At 34.7% G+C, this 24070-nt stretch overlaps 4 protein-coding genes across 7 annotated transcripts; 1 reads left to right on the top strand and 3 right to left on the bottom strand.

Moving 5' to 3' along the window:
- Positions 1–271: 271 nt before the first annotated feature.
- On the bottom strand, positions 272–2966 carry LOC144470249 (putative divalent cation/proton antiporter TMEM165). Of its 2 annotated transcripts, none has more exons than XR_013494090.1 (6): positions 2542–2966; positions 2266–2467; positions 1403–1578; positions 1101–1289; positions 923–1042; positions 272–852 (listed from the first exon to the last, which is right to left on the bottom strand). XR_013494090.1 is itself a non-coding variant. In XM_078181197.1 (6 exons), exons 1-6 carry the CDS (start codon positions 2695–2697, stop codon positions 776–778), a joined length of 906 nt encoding a protein of 301 aa, XP_078037323.1. In that variant the 5' UTR covers positions 2698–2824; the 3' UTR covers positions 272–775. The 2 variants fall into 2 exon arrangements, 1 of the variants encoding a protein (XP_078037323.1); XM_078181197.1 differs by having other exon boundaries at positions 923–1028; positions 2542–2824.
- A 282-nt stretch (positions 2967–3248) lies between these two features.
- Positions 3249–6567, top strand: LOC144470231 (KICSTOR subunit 2). Its single transcript, XM_078181175.1, has 10 exons — positions 3249–3448; positions 3606–3749; positions 3835–3986; positions 4264–4404; positions 4553–4691; positions 4757–4950; positions 5033–5183; positions 5385–5495; positions 5569–5841; positions 6428–6567. Exons 1-9 carry the CDS (start codon positions 3368–3370, stop codon positions 5737–5739), a joined length of 1284 nt encoding a protein of 427 aa, XP_078037301.1. The 5' UTR covers positions 3249–3367; the 3' UTR covers positions 5740–5841; positions 6428–6567.
- Positions 5862–10531, bottom strand: LOC144470224 (WD repeat-containing protein 3). The gene is made up of 14 exons (XM_078181162.1): positions 10167–10531; positions 9890–10099; positions 9303–9500; positions 9066–9230; positions 8772–8977; positions 8549–8684; positions 8282–8472; positions 8004–8199; positions 7667–7903; positions 7307–7576; positions 6964–7206; positions 6718–6884; positions 6387–6609; positions 5862–6307 (listed from the first exon to the last, which is right to left on the bottom strand). Exons 1-14 carry the CDS (start codon positions 10335–10337, stop codon positions 6143–6145), a joined length of 2778 nt encoding a protein of 925 aa, XP_078037288.1. The 5' UTR covers positions 10338–10531; the 3' UTR covers positions 5862–6142.
- A 753-nt stretch (positions 10532–11284) lies between these two features.
- Positions 11285–14422, bottom strand: LOC144470087 (uncharacterized). 3 transcript variants are annotated; one of them, XM_078180913.1, is made up of 3 exons: positions 14108–14422; positions 12335–13558; positions 11285–12233 (listed from the first exon to the last, which is right to left on the bottom strand). In XM_078180913.1, the coding sequence occupies exons 2-3, from the start codon at positions 13525–13527 to the stop codon at positions 12200–12202; spliced, it is 1227 nt and encodes a 408-aa protein (XP_078037039.1). In that variant the 5' UTR covers positions 13528–13558; positions 14108–14422; the 3' UTR covers positions 11285–12199. The 3 variants fall into 3 exon arrangements, with proteins under 3 accessions (XP_078037039.1, XP_078037030.1, XP_078037048.1); XM_078180922.1 differs by having other exon boundaries at positions 12114–12216; XM_078180904.1 differs by having other exon boundaries at positions 11286–13558; positions 14108–14420.
- Between the last annotated feature and the right edge of the window lie 9648 nt (positions 14423–24070).

The following is a 24070-nucleotide window of genomic DNA, read 5'->3' as shown; positions in this document are numbered from 1 at the left end:
AATCACTGTAAGTAATCCTTGTAAAAACTTACAATAATTTAAATTAATTATTTTATTCAATAACGGTCTTACATATTATATAAGATATGCAAAAGTACATGATTTATAAATACTTTTTAATCGGCTTAAAGATTTTCAAATTTTAATTATAGTATTGTATTATTCAGAAATATTTTTTACTACATGGACATTGAAACATGAAAACTATTTTTATAATTTTTATAAATAAATTCTAATTAAGTCCATTTGAATATTGTAAAAAAATGCTGCGTTCAATTTATATAAAAAATAACTTTATTTACATTAACTTTATCAATTATTGACAATAATTTAAATAATTTTTCAACATCATTGACTATTTTCCATTTATTTGCGAGTCTAAGTATTTCTTTGATTTTTTTTATTGTACATTCGGAAATAAAAATTATGTATATGTCTTCCTGAAAAATATACCTAATTTATAGATACTGATGATTCATGTTTAAATAAATTTGTTCCCTCTTTGTTACTTCAATTTCAAAGAAGTTATAGTCATCTCTGCTTAATAGACACAAACTTGGGGCCGATATGGAAGTCACAAGTTCAAATAAACAAGATTTTTGTTGTTTCCCAATGTACAAAACCATTTTTTTAATCTTGCATCATAAATACTTTATGTAAACGTTTAATAAATTTTAATTCAATAATAATAATTTACTATAAAATCTCAAAGTTCATTTAAAATCAAATTTGAGTCAAACCTTTATTCATTAATGTAGACACTGTCAATATGTTTTTACGTACTCTCTGTGGGATTAATGAACAGTGCTGTTAAAGCAAATAGTAGGAACACTAATCCTCCAATTATGGTAACTAAAGACAATAAAAGAAATTTTCAATTTGTTATTAATGTAATTATAAACAGTAAAAATGGAAAATTTACCTGTTCGTACTGAAATTTTTTGAGCTATCATTCTACCCCCTAATACTGCTAGTCCTGTACAAAATATATGTCCTAGTATTCCACCTATTATTACGCCATAAACATCCTAAAATAACACCTCTATTATTTTTTCATTAAACTTAAACTGAATATTTAAAAAGAATCAATGATTGAGTACCTCCCTTGCTGCAAGTATAATAGTTGTAAGTTGAGAGCGATCTCCCCATTCTGCTAAAAACGTCAGTGTAAATGATTGAAAAAATATCCTAAAAATGAGCATTAGCGCATTAACTTTTGCAGTTTTCCTAATGACACCAGTTTCTGGATCCTGTACTAATGTGTAATCCTGCACTGTTTCCTTTTCATACTGCAAATAATATCGTTTATAATATTTAACGTTCTTTTTCTTTATTGATTTATTACATTGAAAGAAGTTTTTAATATTTTCGTATGCTATCGAATTATTTGTTACTGTAATACCTCATCTTCTCTCTTTTGTAAATCGGTCTGTACTTCTTCTAATTCTTCTTGCCCTTCTACTGCTGACATGTAATAACCATCTCGTAACATTTTTAAACCAAATATAGCAAAAAGGACTGTAGAAATATAATATGTATAAGCTCGAGGAATTATAGTTACAGCATATCCAAAAATTACTGAAAAAATATGAAAATATTGCCTTACATGATTTTTTTAATTAAAAGAGACATAAATTACATTCTTTCTAGTGAAGAAACTATTTAAAAATGTTATGCTTCTACACTTCTCCTTTTTTTTAGTGAACACAAATATTTTTGTTCTCTTTAATCTTATTATGAATTCCAATAATACCCAAGAAGATACATTAAATAGTTGTTACAAGGTGGATATTTTTTTTATAATTACACAAGCTTGCTTACTTCTTGCAAATAAATACTATCATCAAAAGTGTACAAAACATTTTTATAGAAACAAATACAATTCAGTAAACAATATTAACAACATTAATAATTTATCCAAGCTACATTTTATACTTGAGATATAAAAAGAAGGAATTTTGTAATATATAACGTAAATATTTCAAATATATAATAACAATAATATATGTTTATTTCAGTCTTGTATCTATGGAATTTGATCTTGATTTAAGATTACAGTATTTTGTGTGGAGCTATCTTATCTCACACATCTCTTTATGTCTTTCTCTCAGTCTCTCCAGTTTAAAAATAAAACTTAAGTCCTATTATATTAAATACTATAGTCAGAAGCATTTTAAACACGTGTTCATAATTTTTTCTTCTAGATCGTAAAATTTCTCTTTGTACAATTTTATCATATAATAAATAATTTTAACATAAAAATACCTGAAAGTACAGTCATAAGAGCTAACGCACAAATTGCACCTACAAAGACAATCATTCGAGGATGTTTCATTGCCATAATAGCGGCAATGAAAAAAGTTTTGTCGCCTAGCTCAGAAACGACTATGACCGACAAGGAAGCTATAAAGGCATGTAAAAAACCGAGGTTGTCCTTCGTTTGCGAGGCCATCGCATCGTCGGGTTTCTAAAATTGATTATAAACGATATTACTACAAAACAAAGAACACGTGATATAAAAGTAACAGGTACATCACTTACACTCGAAGTTAATAGTATTTGATGTTGTTCATAATAAGGAGGTGGGACGTTATCGCCCGATACAATACTTAAAATAAAAGTGTTCATTGCACAAATACTGAGAAAGTATACGCTTGATGGTAAAAATTGACTGAACTCCATTGTAGTTGTGATCATTTAAAATTTGTATACATTATGTACCATTCTTAACCTCTCATTACTGATAACACAACAAACCACTCCGCTGTACGCAGTCTTATATACGAGGTCTACGCAGCTGATTAGTGTAGTCAGATTTGAAGAAATTCTATTTCAGCGCCGACGACGGTAGGAAGATGAATCTCAGCTTGTGAAAACGTCGCTTTATACACGATGTCCCAGTATTTATTCAAAATCGGGAAATGAAGGGTTTTTGAAGTTATTTGAAGTAACTTTTTCTTTATCGCAAATGTAATCCGCGACCTCGTTCATGAGTTATAATAATGGGACCTGTATTCTTACCCCTTAAGCTACTGCCGACTAAAATCGAGCTTTAGCGACTTATAGGAACGGCAAGAGTCATATGGATATTTCCCTAATCGACTCGCGTCGTACCCAGAAGCTTAAACCAAGAGTTATGCCTAAAACCTCCCTATACCATTCTATAGAGCGGCGCTCTACCAAGATCAGGTTCATTTCCTTACCGTCGACGACTCTGAGATAGGGTTTCTTCAAATCATAGCTCTTACTCTCACTCTAATAAATACCTAGTTTGCGTTTATGTATTCAAAATATTTTGAGATAACCTTTCCCGATAATAATGTTTAATGTCAAAATTCAATTTTCACTTTAAAATTGTAATCAAATAATGGATCACGAAGAAGAGTTTCTTAACACATTCTTTACACATGTTGCTCAATTATGTATTGATAAAGCAAAAGAATTAGTTGTAAGTAAACTCTTAGAAACTGTATTTAAATAACTTTGAAATATTCCAGTATTTATTATTAAATAATTCAATTATGAAAAGAATAATGGACGAATTCTTTTGTGTAATGTTTATGAATAATATTTCATAAAATTACAATCATAATAAATGTTTTTAGGAAAAAGAACGTGGATCATTTCGACAAACACAGTTGGGTCCATGGGGAATGTTACTTATGCATCTACCACAAATAGCTGTAGCAGAACATTCGTATGCAGACTTGGGTTTTCTTCACACAAAAAATAGATTTTTAAGAAAAGATGTATGTAGAATGCATTGGTATTATACTCAAAATAATTATTTCTAGTACTATCATATTTATGTAATATTTTTTTTAATGCACATAGAATTCATTGAGGACAGCATACGAATCCTCCAAATTAGAATTAAAAAGGGTAGAAGAAATGACCAGAGGAACTAATTCTGTTGGTGCAATAGTTGCAGAAGTCTCTAGTCAGCTATGTCAATACATCACAGCTAAAATACAATTGATAGATTTGTTAGTATAGTCAATTCTCTCCAATTGTCCCACAGCTTGCAAACAAACATAGACAATTTGGGAACAGAAGATATCATTACTTGAGCCCTGCTGCTTGTTTTTATAATTGTTAACACTCTGTAACTATATAAACAAGGCTCGAGGCTTGAATAATCGTATCTCCTCTTCCCAAATTGACCATTTTTGTTTACAAGTTAAGGGACGATTGGAGAGAAGTTACTGTATATAATTCTTTAATTTGATGTTCAAGATATTATTTAACGTCTTTGCATTACAGCTATGAGAAAATGTACCATATGAGCATACACAGTAAAGTCATGAAATATCAGGAACTATTACAGTGCATAGAAGGAATAGTAGAAGCCCATTTGATGTCCTGTTCACATTTAGCCTTAACTGCTGTTAAGGCAAGCTTAACGTAAATAATTTTTCTCTTTTGTTTATTGCAACACATTTCTCACATACTTTTCATATGATGATATAAATGTTGGTGTAAAAATGGTGTTACTGATATATAACTAATTTTCAGAATATTTCATGTATGTTTAAATTTTTATTTTGATTAGTTTAGAATGTGAAATATTAGTACAATTGACGAAAGCACAAGTTGAACTTCAACATTGGAGATTTTTATCAACATTGATGTGCCTGTATGGTGCACAAACACGAATGTCGGCATGGGAAAGGACCTTGCAAAGCAAAGAGGTCGGTAATATAGTTGAGAATTAAGAACAATAAATACATGTGCTTTTAAAACATAATGTTTTTAGTCATGGAAGTTGGGCTTTAGTGCTACTTTTCTAAAAGCAAATCAACAGCCTGCACTGTATCAATGGCTAGTTAAACTACGTAGTAGCATACTAGCAAAGTGTTCTCTGTATTTTCATACTACCCTGAGTCAGCAAGCAAGTCCAGGGGAAATGAAAACTATTATGAGCAAACAAAATATGGATTATTATCACAAGTAATACATGCTATTATACTTAATAAATCATAGTACTTATTTAAATGATTATAAAATAAGTACCAATTTGTTTTAATTCTAGGATACAGAGTTTTCAACGAAAACATGATGTTTTAGCAGTTTTAATAATGTTTGATGCTAGAGGAGTTGATGATTCAGGGCCAGGTTATAGACATCCGTGTAGAGAGCCAAATACTTCCGAACACTTCCCTGTTGTTCTCAGTTGTCCTAGTGTAAGTTTAAATATGTTATATAAATTATTACAGAATGTGGATATGGAAAGGTACAAACTAGTAGGTATAAACAAACATAACCTTGACAATATTTACATATGTGTTATGTACTATAATGTAGAAAAACATGTCTTCTAAGGTTTTTCCTATTTATAAAATTCTTTGTATGACAATATGCAAGTATTATTATGTGTATTTCAGATGTTTGCACAACAATCGTTAATCCATTTAGACAACATACAAAAACGAATTAAAGAACGGCAAACAGAGCTTCTTACTATGGATAAAATTGTTTATTGTAGAAATGTAAAAGTATGTTTTAATATTAAATTCTTATTGGTAAACTATGTACAAAGGGTAAAAAATATATACATATTTTTTATAGGACCCATGTGTATATGCTATGTATAATACTGACCCTAAAATGACACTTGTCACTGTGTTTGAAAGTGGTAAGCAAAGAGATAAAGAATCTCATGTAACATCCTTTATGACAGACTTGTGCATGCAAATTCGATGTAACAAAGTGTATGAATCATTGAAACTATCAAAATAAGAAGCCATAAAAATGAGTGTTTGAAAATATAAAAACACTAAGCAGAGCACAGAAATGACTTGCCTTCATTGTTCATGGTCTGCAGTATAAGGGTTAGAAATAGTTAAGTATTAATAAAATTTATATTGTTTATCAATATATTGATTTATTAATTATCCTTTTTTTTTTAAATTAAATGTTACATAAGATATTTAAGTAAAAATATTTCTAAGTTTATTAATTATATACATATATATACAAAATTCTATTGTAACTAAGAATTAGAAAATCTAGGTGTAAATTAAATGTTCTATGTATTCAGTAAGTTGTGAAATAAGATATATATTACTAAAGATGCAGTACTAGGCATTAAGCCGTATTGTAGTAAGATAAAATTCTCATATTTGTTTGAAATGTTAAGGTTTTATAAAGACATAATTGCTCGTTTTATTGCTTTTTCTTTATGCTTCTTAGCCTTCTTTCTATGTTTATGGCTTTTAGTTGCGTTCTTGAATAGTTGAATTCCTTCTTTTTCCTCTACAATCCTCTGGATGTGTAACATTCCATGCAAATTGAATCCAATCATATCCTGATAGAGTTAAATTTTAAACAATTATACATATTATAAAATTTGATAACTATAATTTGTGTATAAAATGTTTTCTTACCCTCAGTTGAGAAACCTTTCTAATAGCTAATATTTTTACAGTTTCTAGTGTACTTAAAAGTTCCGGATTTGATATAATTGGACTATGATGTGTTTCTACTAAACACAATGCTAATCTTGCTATTAACTCTGTTTGATGATCTGATTGCAACAATATTGGTAACATTTTAAGAATGTCACAAGCAACAGAATACGGTAATAATAGCAATGTCTCTTCTAGATCGCTAAAAGATGTATAATATATTTTATTTATCTCACACATATCTTATACAAAAGATATAGAGTAAAATAACTGTTGTGATATGATGGTTTTTATGTAATATTCTTCTTACCTTGCTCTGATGCGTTTAACTGTTTCCACGAAGTAATCTTCTATATTTGTACAATTGTAAGCTTGCATTTGCAAAGGAATAACAGGTGTTGTAGTCGAAGTTGCAACTTTTGATAACTCTTCACCATATGTTTTACATATTTCCATACATTCCAATATTAATTCAGCCTAAAATTTATATTCATAATTTATATTAAGCCCGATATTATAGCTTATTTGTTCTGCGATGCAATTTATTAGTATTCACCCCTTTCTCGCTGGAAACCGTTTTTCTAGAAGGACGCGATTGTTCCTTCCGTCCTGGAACGACAGTAGTTTCACCAGTAGCCAACTCATTTTCTTGACGTTCCCTTTCTTCTTCCTCTTCATCTTGCAGAATCAAAGGCTCCAAAGTTCGTTCATACATTCTCACAACCTTGTCAGAGCCACATGATACAACGTAAATACCATTCGGTGAAATAGCACAAGTCCATGCTTCTCCTGCATGTCCCTAAGTTAAATTTTTTAATTTAAAACTTATACAATATTAAGAAGTGATTACTTTTTATATTCATGGTGTTGGTAAATTTGTTCTTTTCGTAAGAAGTTACCTGTAACGTAACAATTTTTTGAAAAATATCAGCATCCCACTCTTTTACTTTTCCATCTTTTCCACAGGTAAAAAAGTAATGTGTTCCAGGAACAAAGGATAATCCCGTTACAGAGTCATCGTGGGCAAATAATGATTTATGACAATCTCCATAGTCTAAACCCCAAATTTTAATATTTCTGTCAGCAGAGCCAGTAGCAATGAGCGTCGAGTCACTGGATATATCCATACATAAGACTGGCAGTTTATGTCCATAAAGAGAAATGAAAAACTGAAATAAAATGATGTATCGTCTCTCTCTTAATTTCTTACATATTGTAGTTATATAAATTATGTGTATATATGCTTTACAAATAATTACCTTAAATGTGTCAAGGAAAAAGATTTTTACTGTAGAATCAAGTAATGCAACAGCAACAAATTGGTTATTAGGACTTATTCTTACGCATAAAACACTATCATCTAATTTCAAAGTTCTTGTATGCAAAACAGATAACACTTTTGCTTTTATTTTACTGTTAGGATCTTCAGATTTGAAAATCTGGGCGAAATCCCAAAATTTAACGGTTTGGTCTCCGCCACCACTTACTACTCCTCTCTATAAAAATATAAAAGATAATTACGAATTTATAAAATTTTATTATAAAATAAAGTATATCCATAGAAATAAAATAAAGAAAATTAATTTTCGAAATTACCCTATTAGGAAATAAAACAATACTCCAAAGTTCTTTAGAATGTGCAGGTATTTCTTCTAATATATCACCTGATACAATATCCACAATCAACATTTTACCACTCTTCAAACCGACAATTAAATGTCTGTCACCTGGTACAAATGTTGCTGTTAAAGCGTAACCGCATTCTACAGTACGTATGCAAGCCAAAGTTGGTCTAAATTTAAAAAAAATATATAATGTATCATTAAAATTCTATTTGAACTTTAATAATGTATTCTTTTATAATAACGTCATACCTATTCCATAATTTCAGAGAATCTCCACTTGCTGTTGCAAAAGCTAGATTATCAGAACTAAAACAAACTGCACGGACATCTGACCGGTGGCCATGTTTTGTTACAGACCTTAATAGTTTTGCCTCATCATCTTTTTCTTGTGTAAATATTGAATATAATTCAATAGAATTATTACTCATTCCGACACATACCTGCAAAGAAGATGTAACATAAAATATCTCTAAATACGTTTTACAAATAAGGTGAAATTTTTCTATCACTACTCACCCTGAGTTCACCTCCTTTACCCATTACCATATGTAGACATTTAGCTTTGGCAGGTGTTTTAATTACAGGTAAACGTATAATCTCATCTTTTATCGTTGGTACCTCTGATAAATTTGCTTCCGTAGTATTCCCATTTCTATTTGAAATATAATCATGCAATAAAATTTTAAGATAATTATAAAATATTGAAGTAAAGGTCTCTTAAATAAATATTTCTACATACTTTGCTGCCTTTTTTCTTTCTTTCTTCAATCGTTTAAGTACATTTTCTTTCATTCTGGTATCTGGTAATAGTTGAAATAATTCCACAGTATTGTCTACACCATGACAGCCAATAACAGTTTGTGTTGAATCAGCGTCAAGAGATACAACTCTTCCACGACTGCTTCTCAAAATACTACCAGTCTTTTCACATTGTAGGGGATACTTCTATTAAAATGAAATATGTCCGTTAAATAAAGAAAATATGTGTGTATTGCAGATAAAAAAATATTGTTCAGCATATATATATATATACCAGATCATTAACTTCAACATCATCGGTAATTGTTAAATCTTGTAAATTAGTTTCAAAGTTTGTAGTTGCAGCTTCAGTAAAATATATTTTCCACACTTGTAATTCATTGTCATTGCAACCAGTAACTAGATATTGATCATTCTTAGCTAATACTAAAGACCAAACCTAAGATTTGTAAAATCATTATCATTAACAAGATTTGTAACAAACATGAAATTATGTATATCCAATATTTACCTCAGATCTATGATTAACAAGAGTTTTAAAGTTATGTTCTGTATTTAAATCCCAAAACTTTACAAGAGTATCTTTACTGGCACTGATGAGAATATTATGTTCTTTCATAAACACTAATTTGGTTATTACATGTTTGTGTCCACTTAAACGACATATTCCAGTTTCTGCAACCACATCCCACACAATAATGTCTGTATCCTAGGAAGAGAAATAAAAATTAACACTTTAATAAATTATAATTAATACAAATAATAGCTTTCTTTAATTTCAAAGAGAAGAAAATATGATTTTATAAATACATAAATTAACATATTTTGCCTTATTGCAATATTTCCTTTTCTTTTTAATTAATATAGATACTTATACACAATGTTATGTCACCATTTAATGTAGTGATATGTAATGACATAGCTTTGTAAATTATTAAATAAACTCTTCATTGAGAATGCTACTATTCATGATGAAAGTGCGACAATATCTTTACATTACACTTGTGCATACCTCTTACAAGCAAGTGTCGTGAAAGCTTTGTTGTTCGAACAATTATATATAATATTATACATATTATGCTAAGCAAGATATCTTACTTTTGAACCAGAAGCTAATCTATGCCCTTGTTTATCATATACCAGGGTTGTAATCTCAGATCGATGACCAACAAATACACTTATATTTTCACTTGATCTTAAATCAAATGTCTTTATGGTACCATCTGCATAGCCAACAGCCACATGACGTTGATTTGGAGATGCAGCTAAGCATGTAACGTTGACTTTATCTCCTGATAATACCTGAGCCTAAAATAAGAAATAATTGGAATATAAATATTTTGTAACGGAATGAGATAAATAGTTTTTATTTTACCTTTTCTCCCAAACGTAAATCCCATATGAAGACATGTTCACATGCTCCAACTGCTACAAATCTACCTTGTTGTCCTTCTAGTGTTACAAAAACGACATTACAGGCTGGACTAACAATTATATTTAAATTTCCAGCCGGCACATATCTCAAATATTGCTTTGTTAAACTCATATTTTACTCCGTCGATATAATTTTATAATGTCAAGAAAGAATTTTACTTCTGTACATAAAATTTCATGAATTTGCAAATCTTATACTACATACTTGTAATTCGTATTTAATGCACGGAGGCTTACTTATTTATAGTACAATTTGATTGATATTTCAGGTTAGACGCACACATGGTCTTTTGCCGCCACGGTAGAGTCTGATACAGCAGTATATAGTAGAACTTCAACACATGGACCATATAGGATAAGCATGCCGTATGTGTACTGTAATGGGACCTATTCCTACAAGCCTCTCCTACTTCCTAAGCTGTCGCGCACATCCCCATCATTTCACCACGCATCCAATCCGCAGTGGATCCTGTCTCAGTAGTACATTATCAGCCAATCAGAGCGAAGAAAAATTCTACGTTGTCCCTCGTTAACGGATCACATTGCGGTCTGAAGGTGTGCAAAAGAAAATATGCTCATCATGAATATAGCTCCAGATCTTTAAATGCAGTGAACATAGCTTTCAAGTTACGCAGTTATATAAATTGCCGCGGCCTCCACAAGAGAATAATTTAAAATTATAGACGAATATGTTTCTAATGCGTAAGATTATTTGGAATGTTCTATCGTTATCAAAGGCCAGAAATATCAACTTAAAAAAGAAGTTGTGCTCTCTCTAATCACACAGTGTTTCAAATGGAATATCATTGCTTTGGTAGAATTTATTAAATAAATGCTATTACGAATTATTTATGCAACACTTCTGTGATAATGTATAATAATAAAATTTATCAAGCATTTTATAACAATTTAAGATACAGCACAATATAAATTATACACATAAAGTATTATGTTATTAGCAATATTTTATTCATGTAAAAATTATTTTCTGTTATGAAAAATTTGCTTAAAAAAATGATAAAGTAGGAAACAGAAGTGATAGGGTGAATATATTTCATAATTATATAACAATGATTGTTTCTTTTTTGTATTATTTAATACAAAGGAACTGTAGAAAAAATTACATTGTAATGTACATACTTGTATTTCAAGAGACAGTCAAATCTTCATTGGAATCAATCATTTGTGCTCATGTAGCACATACGTATAAATTCCTTGAATCACATTATAAATTACTTTTATAAAACAGTGAACAAAAAGGCACTGTTAAAAATTATTTTTCCATCATCTCCCAAACGCATAATTTTAATTTTTACAATATTAACACTTCAACAATTTTCTCTCATTCATTTAAAATAATATAATAACATGACAATAATTTCACTATGGTTTGTACATTCTGTTTAATATGTCAAAAGTTTCACATATTTTAGATATCCACACATGAAATTTAACAGCATTGAACATTTTAGGGTGTGTATTTACTTACTAATTATGAAATTACCGACACTATTAATAAATACTCTAAATAACAGGTTTTTACATTTTTGCTAATTTACGAAAATTATAACTATATTTGTTGCTGTTAAATTATACAAATATTACAAATTAAATATATTGTGTAAGAGCTATTACATTTACATTACTAACATGGTATAAATTTATGCTTTTAACAGTGTACCGATCTCAGCTTTTATATGATTTATCACTGTATTTATATGCATAAACATCATATTATATGAAAAACATATATAAAACACATAGAGTTTTCTATACAGTAGCAGCAGGATAGTTCTGCAAGGTATGTGAAAATTTAAAAACTTTATGTACAATACTAAAAATGTATTAGGCAATCTTTATGTGTCGTTCTCTGATTGTGGCTTGACAATTTGTTCTCCGACTTGAACTGGTTGGATCAATGAGTTTTGAAACCACATCATCCAGTTGCTTAAATAATGACCTCCTAACTGATTATCAGGATTCTCCTTTATCTGCACATTGTTCAGTTCTTCAAAATTGCGAATGGTTTGAAGTTCAGTGAAATTGTTATTCATTGAATGACCTCCATGCATTCTTACCTCCCTTTTTCTAAAAGCATCTTTTACTAACCTTTGTCTACGTTCTTCTTCTGTTTCAATAGCAGATCTAGTAAATCTCATTTCCCTAACTCTTAAAGCATCTCTCTTTAATCTTTCTTTTCTTTCTTCTTGCGTTTCTTTAGCGTACTGATTCAACCGTGCTTCCCGCCGTTTCGCTGATTCTCTGTTTAGTCTTTCTCTTCTTTGTTCAGGCGTTTCAGTAGCATATAATGAAAGCCTTTTCATTCTTCTCCTTTCTGCTTCGCGATCTAGTCTTTTTCTTCTATCTTCTGGCGTTTCATTATACATTCTGTATTCTCTTTTCCTTGCTGCCTCCGCGTCTAGTCGTTTTCTTTTTTGCTCCGGTGTCTCATAATACATCCTCATTTCCCTTCTTTTTGCAGCTTCTCTTGCTAACCTCTGGAGACGTTGCTCTTCGCTTTCTTGTTCATATAACTTCTTTCTTTTCTCCCTCATACACTCTGCTTTTCTGCGTAGTTTTTCTTTATACTCTTCTAGCGATCTAATTTTTAATTCCTTTTTACATCTTCCAGATTTACTTTCCTCAGTTTTCAAATTATTATCAATTTCTAATGTTTGGTCTCCCTGTTCTGACAACGGTGTTATCGTGGCTTCAATTACGGTAGAAATTTCTACTTGCTCCTTGTTATTGTTGGAAATATTTGAACGATCATTTTCATTTCCCACATTGCATAGCCATCCGGTAGTATAAACCGTTTCATGATCTATTTCATCTTCTTTCTTTATATTTAAATTTAGTCCTAGTAGTTCGCTTGCTATAGTAATTGTTGAAATACTGTAATTAGCTGTCTGTATTTGTTCATTCTGATCAATAAAAACTTCTGCAATTTCATTTGCTGGCTTTTGTATGTCAATATTCACATTTTCATAATCCAAATTTTGTAAATAAGTCGACTCATTCAAAATTCCATTAATGCTGCAATTTTCATTCTGTTCAGCAGGGTTTAACGAAGAGTTTATATTACTTAAGTTGCTTGTATTTTCGTTAGCTTCTTTGTGATTATTAGTAGCATTATACGTTTTACTTTCTTTGATTTCAATAGCACAGAAATGTTGGGCTGCATTAATTATTTCAACATCATTAAAATCTGTGTCACGTTTATTATTCTCCTGTTTAATATATACGGGAATGAAGTCTATGGAACAATCTCTTATTTGTACACTGGTTTCACTTAATTCCATGACCTTATGATCCAGCCAACAGCAGTAAATACTAAAATAATTAGAAAATTACATAATTTTTAAACAACAATTCATTACTGATAAGTGAAATGCATTTTAAATATTTATTAGCGCATTATTTGACGTACACAATTGATTCATTACATGTATGTTCTTTTAATAAAATAGCAACACAGAAACAAAAAAGGAAAAGAAAGAAAGAGTTAAAACTATGTTCTCTGATCGCTTATATTATTTATCTTTGGTAAGAATGCATCATATAATAATTCGTAAAGTATTAATTCTATTCTCACGTTTTTCAATGACACATTCCATTGTTGAAAATTATTTTCATTTATGAAATGAATTCATATATAATTTCACTATTCTATACTATCAAAAATGTAACACTGTTTTATGTATTATTTATTACAGTCTCTGAATTAGTTCAAGAGATTGTAGACATTAAACAAAAATGTGGTTACAATAAAGACATAATTACGAGAAAGTAGATTTATTAATTTTTACGTCTGCGGTAGGTTTATTTTCTATTGTAAGATGAAATACTTGAATCAACTATTACTTAAAACATAAATTTCACCTGTGTATCGTCTGCTTATGACAGTTGATCTGGAGGTGATACTGCAAATGTTTAGAACATGTTCATATTTTCCTGCAAATTGCAGAGTTTCAACCGTATTCTTTCCTTTGCGTGTCACATGTTAGTATCGCATGATAGACGAGACGAGTCAATATCCATAAATTCGTACGATTGTTTTTATTCGAAATTAATTCGCACTGCGAACTATTTGCCGCTCGACCATCCACATCGGTCGACATGAGGTTTGTTCGCATCGACTGTACCCACTGCACTTGCGCAAAAAGTGCAAACAACCATTGGCTGATGCCTGTAGAACTAAAAAATTGGTCGACGTTTTCCACACGAATGTTGAAAATTACAAACCAATTAAATAAAAATGATTTAAAACTAAATACATGCACATGTACTACGGTAATGGATCTTACTACAGTGCACCACCAGGCCGTAGTTCGATCCGTTAGAGAGGGTAATACAGAAATTTTCTTTGCTCTGAGTGGTTGGTAATTTATTAGTGAAACAATACTGCCTTCACGGTTAAAGAAGAAGAGAAAAAACAGCGAGTAAGCGAGACAGCATGAAATCAACACAAATCCATGTAGAGCTAGTCACACCGACGAACGATGTAGCTTCTCTCGTTCTACCGTGCTTGTCATCTTACTCTTTTCGCGCAACCATTCGACTGGCGCGCCATCAAAGGCACGCGGCGCGAAATACGATTTCGAATCCTTTCCTGTATGTTGCCTCCCGATGTGTAATAATAGCCTTCAAATTTAAATATTTTTCCAATTTATAGTCTATTTAATATTTAGAAAACCAATCACCACAGATATACCACCACCAACCATGTATACCTGCAAAAAATCAAAGTCTACTGAATACTTAAAAAAACCCATCACCACTTCACAGCCATTAGCTCCATGTAATTATCGATTTCGAATTTGTTGCAAACGAACTGACATAACCTGACAATAATTGATAGAATCAGAGATGTGAAATAATTTTTTCAGCAGAAGTAACTCGAGAAATTTTTGCGTTAATAAATTAATTGTTTTTTGCAATTTAATATTTAGGAAAATTCTTTTTGTGTCGTATTGTTTCTTTGCCGATAAACGTCGTCAGTTTTGGTGGCAAAGCGGGAACACGGGGTGCAGCATCCGAACGGGCCCAGCCCTATTCGCATGAGAGTCTTCCTCGGGCACGGCGACTGTATAACGTCGCGGTGGGACAGTGCGCCAGCCCGACGGTGGTTTTTGTCGGGCACTACGTGCTCTGATAATTAAGACATTTCCATTTAGAGTTGACGTCCGGTGACGTGGAGATCTGCGCCCGACGCGGCGTACGTTTTCGGCGGTCCCCGCGTTACAGAAAAACCTAATCCTCATGCATTGTCTTGATAATTAATGGTGTATGATCGAGGGGCCGCCGTTCCTGGAACGACGGAAGATCGGAGCGACGGAAGAAATGATACGTGTATATCTACCGCGAGAAAGATTTATTAGTGTCGCGTAATAGCGAGAGAACCGCGCAGGCCAATACCCCTGCGCTCGTTCGACATCGTCAGGCATTTAAGGAAATAATTGGGAGAATTGTGTTTTGCGTACCCTCGCCCGTAAGGTCGACTTTTTGGGCAACAATTAATCTTTACCGCTTTGACGTGTCTCCGATTTCTTTAATGTTCTTGTCCTCTGCGTCTATGCGAACCATTCTAGGTGAACTGCTGCAGAAATGCAGATGCACGGGAATAAGTGCAATCTGATTGCTAAATATTAAATTGAAAGCTGGATCCTTGCGTTTGTGACTCTAAGTTATCGTTGATCGTTGTTCACAGAAATTGCAATGCTTTATGTCGACGGAAAAGAAAGGAGAATGTTAGTTAACGTACAGAAAAAATACTTAAGAAAATTCCTTTTTTTAAAATATTTGTACTTACATATTTTATTTTACCTTCAAAGTAATATTACTAACTGCTAGCGACACGCAAATATTCGAGTGTTCATGCATTCAAATTTGGCAAATTTGTTACTTTTTAGTATTTATTACTTTATTGTACATTTTTATTTTTATTCGATTGCCATTTCCATTTCTATTCGATCGTGCATTTCTACGCTAAAATTTAATGAACGAAGAGGTAAATGATTGAACTGTGTCTGCAACAATTTCTGTGCAGGCGTCGGTGAATCGCGGTGTTCATAAAGATAAAAATTTCAATCGAAAGTCGAATCAGCGACACGTTAAAAAGCACCGCGTCTCGCCGTTGGCTATTTCTCGCGAGTAATTGTGTTAAGTGATGTGTTACGATCCGTGAACTGTAATTTACGAGGGGATCCCCGTCGATTAGTCGATCGTGGCCGCAGCGCCAAATTCGAATGCAGAACGAGTCACGGCGGAATGTTGGCAGGTTCTTTTCATCCCGGCTTGACAAAATCATTAGGGGACTAAATCCAATAAAGGGGACTGGGCCGTTCCCGTCCAGGGACTTGGCCGTAAGAAAACATTCTTGGTGAGGCGATCAGTTGCATCGTAATCGGCATCAATGATATTCCTACGAGAAATGCGCTGTACATGTTTTAAAGCTTTATCTATGCGCGGATCGAGCACCGTATACGGTCTTCGATGGAACGAGTTCACGAATTTTATGCATTGCTGTTTAATAATATTCATAGATAATTAGATGCCTAAGTCGTTGATAAGATGGTGGAAAGGGTATCGAATAGCGTTGTTCAAGTAAAAATTTCGTTAAATAAATTATTCCATCGGTATAATTCGAAGTAATTAAATTTCGGCGAATGTTAGCATTCAATCATGCCGAAGTATTTATATCGTGCAATTATACTGTGCAATGTACACCTTCTATTAAAGTATTAGGTATTTTTAATGTGCAACACTTGATCTGATACATTTGATACGATACGCGTAAATCAAGCCTAAAGTGAATAAAAAATTATTAAAACAACTCGCACCGAGCTCCCCGAGTATTACGAATATATCAGTATCCTTTTTTGCGGATTATCTCGCCATTAATTAGCGAGATCGAAGCCTTAAATAAATCCCTGTCGCGCGCCTCTCAACGCCACGCGTTCAAGGGAACCGGTTCTAATGATGCTTACAAAACACCTCGCGAGCCAGAAAAAAGAAGCACGCCTAAGTAAATACAATCGGCTTTCATTTCTACTCGCATTTTTGCGATTCGATCGTCTGGATTTATAATACAGGATACGGTTAGAAATTTCTTCTCGAAGATAAACATTTTTATTTTAGACATCGTTCGATATCAGTTCCTTGGAGAAATTAATTACAGTAATATATAATCGATAGTATAGAGTAATATATTAACCATCGAATAGAGTGACTTAACATAAAATCTATCCGATGCAATTCGTAGCCGCACGTTCAAACAGCCGTAACTGCGATTCCGTCGCGACACAGAATTCGCGGCTGAATTTATTCGTTTTCGCGACATTCGAGACGTCGCGTATCCGAAACACCACTAGTTTTACTTTAACGAATCGGCCGTGGATCGATCTAGAAACAGGAATCACATCAGTATCGGTCCGCGACGTTCGGAATTGGCCTGGAGGCTCTCCGCTTGATGTATGATCGGCGCAGAAATGGCTGTCGTCGCAAGGCCGCATCCCGATAAATCTCTTGACTTTTTCTCCGCGGACGGACTTGTCGTTCGTGTATAAATGTATCGTTTTCATCAATATTTATGTCGGGGAGGGAGGGCGGACCAATTGGACCGAAGTTCTGCGGGGCCCCGGGTACCAGCGGAACGCCGTCGTCGTCGCTGGGACCCGGCGCACCGGCGATACTAACCGATGACTTTCCCCCGTCTCCCCGATCTCGGCTTTTGCCTCTCTTCCCTCCGATAATAAAGATATCCATTATACCCGCCGGCTTCTTCTTCCACGGTCGAACATTTCGTTCCGTCGTGGCATCGGTGATTCTCTTCTTTTCCGTTCGTTCCCGGTTCTACTGTCGTTCCAACGCACGCTGTCCGACCGTACGATGAATATATGCAACGTACGCTGATAGCGAGCGTACACACCCCCGACTAGTCGCTGTTAATTGAGCACCTTGGCCAATTGGCGTGTGTCCTAAACTCGTGCAGAAATAGTAAGAAAAATTGTTTTTTTTTAATATATTAACTTTGGTGGTAACAGGAGATAAGATTTAACTTTACTTCGTAAATGAAGCGACTCTGAAAATATCTGGAAAAATTTCTTGAACTTACTTCATTATTTTCTGAAGCATTTGGACTTATTCCACTGTTAGAGTCGACTGTGCTGGATAAAATCCTAATATAAGAATAGCTTGGTCCGCGTTAAAATTCTTGATATAAGAGCATTTGTTTTTACTGAATCATTCAGATTTCGAATGTGTAGAATCTCCAGCACGCCATTTATTTATTCACATCTCTAAATATGAAATGAAAAGTCTTCTTTGTGATCAAATACTTGATTAGCAAGGCCGTGGGTGGTCAAATCTCCTGCATGAAACATTCTATGATAAGATGGATAATTTTCCTTGGATAAGTTTCCAAGGAAAATTTAGAACCTTCTAGTTTAACAATGGTGTGCATAATTATAAACTCGAAATAACTTTTATTTTCTTACTGATATTATTTCCAATACGGAAATAGACAGCCACAGTGCTCCGTTAAGTTTTTTTTATTTAAATATCACAAAAAATGTAAAAGTTACTTTAAGCCTATAATTATTCACATTATTCGCACCAGTTTTTCTGCCTATACGTACATACACACTCGTTTTCTTTTTATTACAAATCACCTAATATCTTGTCACGTTTTAAGCACTATAAATTAAAAGGCTGATAATAGCAGAATTATGTGGGCTACCGTGAAACGAATTTTCGATCGATTAGGATCGATCGGAAGGAGACAGAGATCTCCCGCGGCGGCGCAGCTCGGGGCGATTTATTTTCCGTTTCCGTTTCTTTCGAGCTGGTCGAACGGACACGCGTATACAAAACGTATTGACATTTAAATTTAACGGTAAAACACGACGGAGCCGGAAGAGGATACACCGGCAGGCGCGGTATCACATGAATCATTTTCCCCGATACGCGCGCGAGCCGCTTTCGACGGAACTTTCTTTGCGATATGCCACATATTCTCATGTGACAGCCCCAGGTATCCCGAATGTTTTGTGGAATATAATACCGTGGCGGACGCGGCGACGTACTAACGAGTTCGTTAGCCGCAAAAACTGCCTTTAGTTCGACGGTTTCGAATAAAAACCAACGGTAGAAAGAGCGGTCCGATGGCGAATGCCGGGTTTATTTATTCGAGTCCGCGCAAACACGGCCTCCGCTATCCGAATCGGCTGTTTTATGGAATATTAAAACGAACGTGAAAAAAAAAACCGTCGATTTCCTAAAAAAAAAAAAAAATCATATTATACGCTAGTACCGCGAGCAACAATCCGCAGAAAATCGTTTTGACTTTTCCCGGCGAAGAAAAAAAGGCCGTTACGGTCGTCGAAAATATACGACGTTAGCGGGAATGCGTAGAGAAATATCCTAACTGTTCACACGAGGGAATTTTCAGATAGCGGAATACTCGTCTTGCTTCGCAGTGATTATCCTATATTTCAAAAGTAACGGCACCATGGTAATCGTAAACGTTAAGATACAATTCACACTCTTTTTTCCCGTTCATTTATGTGTATCATCATTCACCACGGTCTCAGCTGGCACATTTTAGAAAGCTTTAAGCGACGCGAGCTTCGTTCTCATCGGCGTCAACTTATTATTAAATCTTTGAAATAAGATTTAATTTCTTCCCTCCGTATCTTCGGTTTCTTTTATTTCTGGATTTACGACAATGGTAGAACCAAATTTTGTATCAATTTAGAAGGAGTGAACAGTAACATTTGTGTCCAGTACGTACGAACTCTTCATCACTCGTCCGACTCTTTATTATAGCAGAAGGGGTTAACGAACCATTGGGCGCCGCGTCGAAATGTAACACGCGCTCCACGCGAACCACATTCGAGTGTTTTCGACGCGTCCGAGTCAATGGCTAGACGCGACAAGAAGACAGAAGCAAATCGTGAGTCGATCATCGGCGAGCAGGGGGTTGCGCGCGCGCGCGCTGCGCTGAAAGGAACGCCGAAAACGTCACGCGCGTTTCCCCGTTCATTTCTTTCTCTCCTCTTACGATTTCTGCTCGGTTAGGTTTTTTTGTCGTTTTCTAACAGACGATACTCTTTTCATCTGCGGCTCCGTATTCTACTGACACAATGCTTGCCGGCATTAAAAGCTAATAATACAGGGATGCGCCGGCCTCGACACCCCGATGCAGATGTTCGTCGCGAAAGGTGATTCCACATGATTGAAGAAGGGGTGCGCAGACATAGACCCAATCATCTTCGTCGTCACCACCGTTCCTCTTTCGTGATTCCTCGCCTCTTCATTTTTTTTTTTGTTTCTCTCTCCCGTTGCCTCGGTTCTCTCTGGTCACGCGCCTCGGATGTGGTTTCGTGTCTCGTGTGAGGGAAAACCACCGTCACGGTGGTTTTTCAGATGATTCGCTATACACGCGCCGCGGAATCGTTTCGAATTCGTCGCGTTTTATTTGGCAGTTCGTCATGATAGAAATCTGAACGCGTAGCCGCTGCGCCGAGTTTTGCATGCTGAAACAGTGGAGCCGATCGCCGCGAGAAAGACCGATCGCCTTTTGTTTGTCTTATGGTACAATTACACGTCATAAATATTTAACTCGTAATTCCAATAAAACCAACGATAATTTGATACCCCCCCTGAAAAGCTATCCGCGCCAAGGTACCTTCACCCCGTAGCTTTTGTCGGCCATTCCCGCTCCGTTTTTCCATTCGTTCTCTCACCAATTATTCCTCGGCATACTCAAGTATAATCACGAAGCCAGGCAATAGTCCTTCCGCAAAGAATAATGTTCTCGCGCTGGACGAGTCCACCGCATAAAACATCCAGCTAAACTCGGCGTATAGGGTACGTACAGAAAAATGTACGAATAAATGCTCGTGGCGTGCGACGATACGATGGGGAGTGAATGGCGCGTGTTTCTCCTAATAACAAATCTTGTTTCATGCCCGTCAGAAGCGCGGAAGGGTCATATGCCGACGCCGCCGCTACGTGGCCGGCCACCACCGTCGGAGGTATAATTTATTACACGGTATACGTATCACTTCATCCGAGGGAATCAGAACGGTGACTGGTCGCCGTACCTATTCGGGCAACAATTGCTGAAGATAGTAGCCACGGGACAGCTTTCATACCGACGGTGCGCGCGCGCGCGCTCGCGTGCGAGCTACTGAAAAAAGTTCGTATTATGGCGAACATTACGTTTCCTGAAGTTACGTCTCTCGGGGGGATAATGGATCATTGCGACGAATGCGCGACGACTCAAAAAGCTATTTGCGCGCTCGGGTTGTTCCGACATAATTTTTTATGTAATAAAATCGCGCATTCAAGTAAATTATATTGTTCCGCTCGAAAAACAGTGAATCAACTTTAGTTACAAAATTTATTTATTTCGACGTAGTCGCTTTAATTGCGAGATCATTAGCGACCGTATAATTTGCAATTAACATATAACTTATATCGTAGATTTCTCCAAAAAGAGTTAAAGCATTATTGAGTTATTTATAAAACATTCTATGATATTTTGAATCAATTTTGCAATTCAAAAGAAGAATGCTTCCGTGGAAATATTGAAGCATGGGCATAGAAATATTTGCACAATTTAATGTACTGTGTATACAATTTTTATAGAGACTACGATAAACATACATAACGGGTTGGACGTAGACGAGGAACAATGATGGTCCGTGGTATTAACCACATAAATGTATTCACTTTCACGATTGCTGCTGCTGTGGCTTTTTAACGGTAGACGTACCTAATACACCGTGAATGTAGCCGGGAGATGACAATGGCCTTGGATCTTGACGGGACAGCTTGTATATTATGTAGTAACAGTATCCACAGAGTTCTCCAAAAAATGGTATTCATGTGGATAACACAGGAGAAACTCATCCATCGCGAGACTCGCTTCTTGTTAATCAATTTTTATAGTCCTCTCATTCTATTATTTTTATAATTATTTGAATATATTATCTTTATAAATATTTCAATATATTATCTTTATAAATATTTTATTACATTATTTCTATAACTTATTTTATTTTACTATATTATTATATATATATATATATATATATATATATATTATTTTATATATATATATTATTTTACTATATTATTTTGATATTTATTTTACTACATACTTTTTACAATTAAGCTGTCAGCAATTTTTAATAATGTTTAAAACATGCTATGTTTCTGTTCTTTCTGTGTTAATGACGTTATTTCGAATTGATACACATCGGTGTCAATGCGCGTGTCGTTAAACCAGCCCCATCATCGCAGTTCAGCGTTCAGTTACGTAAAATTGCGCGATCGCTTAGTACGTCCGGGAAAATGAAATGCAACATTCGAGGAACACGTGAAACATGAAAAATTCTTTTTGTAAATTGCACGATCTCTGCGTCGGCCATTAATGTCCCTTATATTTCATGTGACTCGCCTAAGCGCGTGTACCATTGCGAAGTTTCCCGATGTGTAGCTGCCTGCCATAAGTCATCGGAACAATGCTTTCACGGCCACGTAGCTATTATTTGCTCCACCTCTGTGCTCGAAGCATGATCTATACGTTCGAACAGATCGAAATATACTTATTACTCGTTACGTGGGAGTTTTTACGCCAAACAATTCGGTTACAAAAGTTTTACTCTGTAATTCGATGTTACGAGAATTTCTTAATCGTCGACTGGAACTTTATAGAAAAATCCCTTTACAAGAAAATAATGCTAAATACTTGAAATGATAGCAGATTCGTCTGATTAAATTGTATGGACCGAGAAATCTACGAAATTTTTTGAAAATTAAATTGCAAGAAAATGTAAACTTCATTCTAGTTTAACGCGATGATTTCCGCTTGAAGCCACTCGTCTACAAATATTTATAAAACACCCGAAGCTCCGCGTTGTCTCATTTGGCACTCGATTTTCTCGATAGTCGATGATTACAGAACGACAGGATCATTCAATGCATCGAACAACACTTTGCCACAATCACGTTGTGCGCCGCTTTTTACCGGCTAATCAGAAACCACTGGTTCCCGAGCGCCATTAAAAGCTGATTCCAAAGCCAGCCCCGGTTACGTTTACAACAACGTGTTTCATAGAACCCGAACAGGTAATAATAACTTATTGGACGTGATTGCATACTAGCCGTGACTCGGGTTTTCTATGCTTCTTTCGCGCGGCACGGGATCGAACGGGTTCGCTAAAAACTGGCACGCCGAACCGAGCATAAGGTTGCTGATTAATAGACGAAATCTGGTACACGAGCTAACAGTAAATTCCTTTTATTCCCCCAGAAAAATCGTTTTTACTGTCTCGCGAGGTTTAGAGCGTAGCTCGGAATGCTGTCAGCCGGTATTGGCGTATATAAAAGTTACAGGAAACATGTCCGGGTTCAAACGGCCATATTTCACGTGGCGAACTCTCGCGAGGAGAGAGAGAAAGAGAGCGAGAGAGAGAGAGAGAGAGAGAGAAGCGAAACAAGCTAAACATAGGTAACCGTGTGGCCCTTCGCAAAGGTTCTGTTATTTTCCTCGGTCCTTTTCAAAGGGATCCAGCTACTATGAACGGGCTCAAACAAGGGAACAAGCACATTTATAATGCTGTTTGGACCGATCCTTAACCGTCGGAGCTTGACACCGTTTAAATGCTGGCTTATTAAAATTGCTACAGTGATTCATTAGTAGAGACTGAGGATTTTAAGAATTTTCGACAATGGCTAGCTCGCAAACGAAATTTTGAAGATCTTAGAAATAGCAGGATTTTTAAAAGATTTTAATCGAAACCAAATTTTCTATGCAGTGCAACAGAGCAAAAT

This window comes from Augochlora pura, chromosome 1 (assembly GCF_028453695.1).
Source record: "Augochlora pura isolate Apur16 chromosome 1, APUR_v2.2.1, whole genome shotgun sequence".
Classification (NCBI taxonomy): Eukaryota; Metazoa; Arthropoda; class Insecta; order Hymenoptera; family Halictidae; genus Augochlora; species Augochlora pura.
The sequence above is the reverse complement of the archived record's forward strand: the minus strand, read 5'-3'. Positions and strand labels throughout refer to the sequence as shown.

Coding starts and splice junctions, on each gene's coding strand:
- LOC144470249 (XM_078181197.1), bottom strand. CDS start 2,697: ATGATCACAACTACAATGGAGTTCAGTCAATTTTTACCATCAAGCGTA. Junction 1,029..1,100: donor TTATACTTGCAGCAAGGGAG/GTACTCAATCAT, acceptor GTGTTATTTTAG/GATGTTTATGGCGTAATAAT. Junction 853..922: donor AAAAATTTCAGTACGAACAG/GTAAATTTTCCA, acceptor TATTGTCTTTAG/TTACCATAATTGGAGGATTA.
- LOC144470231 (XM_078181175.1), top strand. CDS start 3,368: ATGGATCACGAAGAAGAGTTTCTTAACACATTCTTTACACATGTTGCT. Junction 3,449..3,605: donor ATAAAGCAAAAGAATTAGTT/GTAAGTAAACTC, acceptor AAATGTTTTTAG/GAAAAAGAACGTGGATCATT. Junction 4,692..4,756: donor GGACCTTGCAAAGCAAAGAG/GTCGGTAATATA, acceptor TAATGTTTTTAG/TCATGGAAGTTGGGCTTTAG.
- LOC144470087 (XM_078180904.1), bottom strand. CDS start 13,527: ATGGAATTAAGTGAAACCAGTGTACAAATAAGAGATTGTTCCATAGAC.
- LOC144470224 (XM_078181162.1), bottom strand. CDS start 10,337: ATGAGTTTAACAAAGCAATATTTGAGATATGTGCCGGCTGGAAATTTA. Junction 10,100..10,166: donor ATTTACGTTTGGGAGAAAAG/GTAAAATAAAAA, acceptor TTCTTATTTTAG/GCTCAGGTATTATCAGGAGA. Junction 9,501..9,889: donor GATTAGCTTCTGGTTCAAAA/GTAAGATATCTT, acceptor TTCTCTTCCTAG/GATACAGACATTATTGTGTG.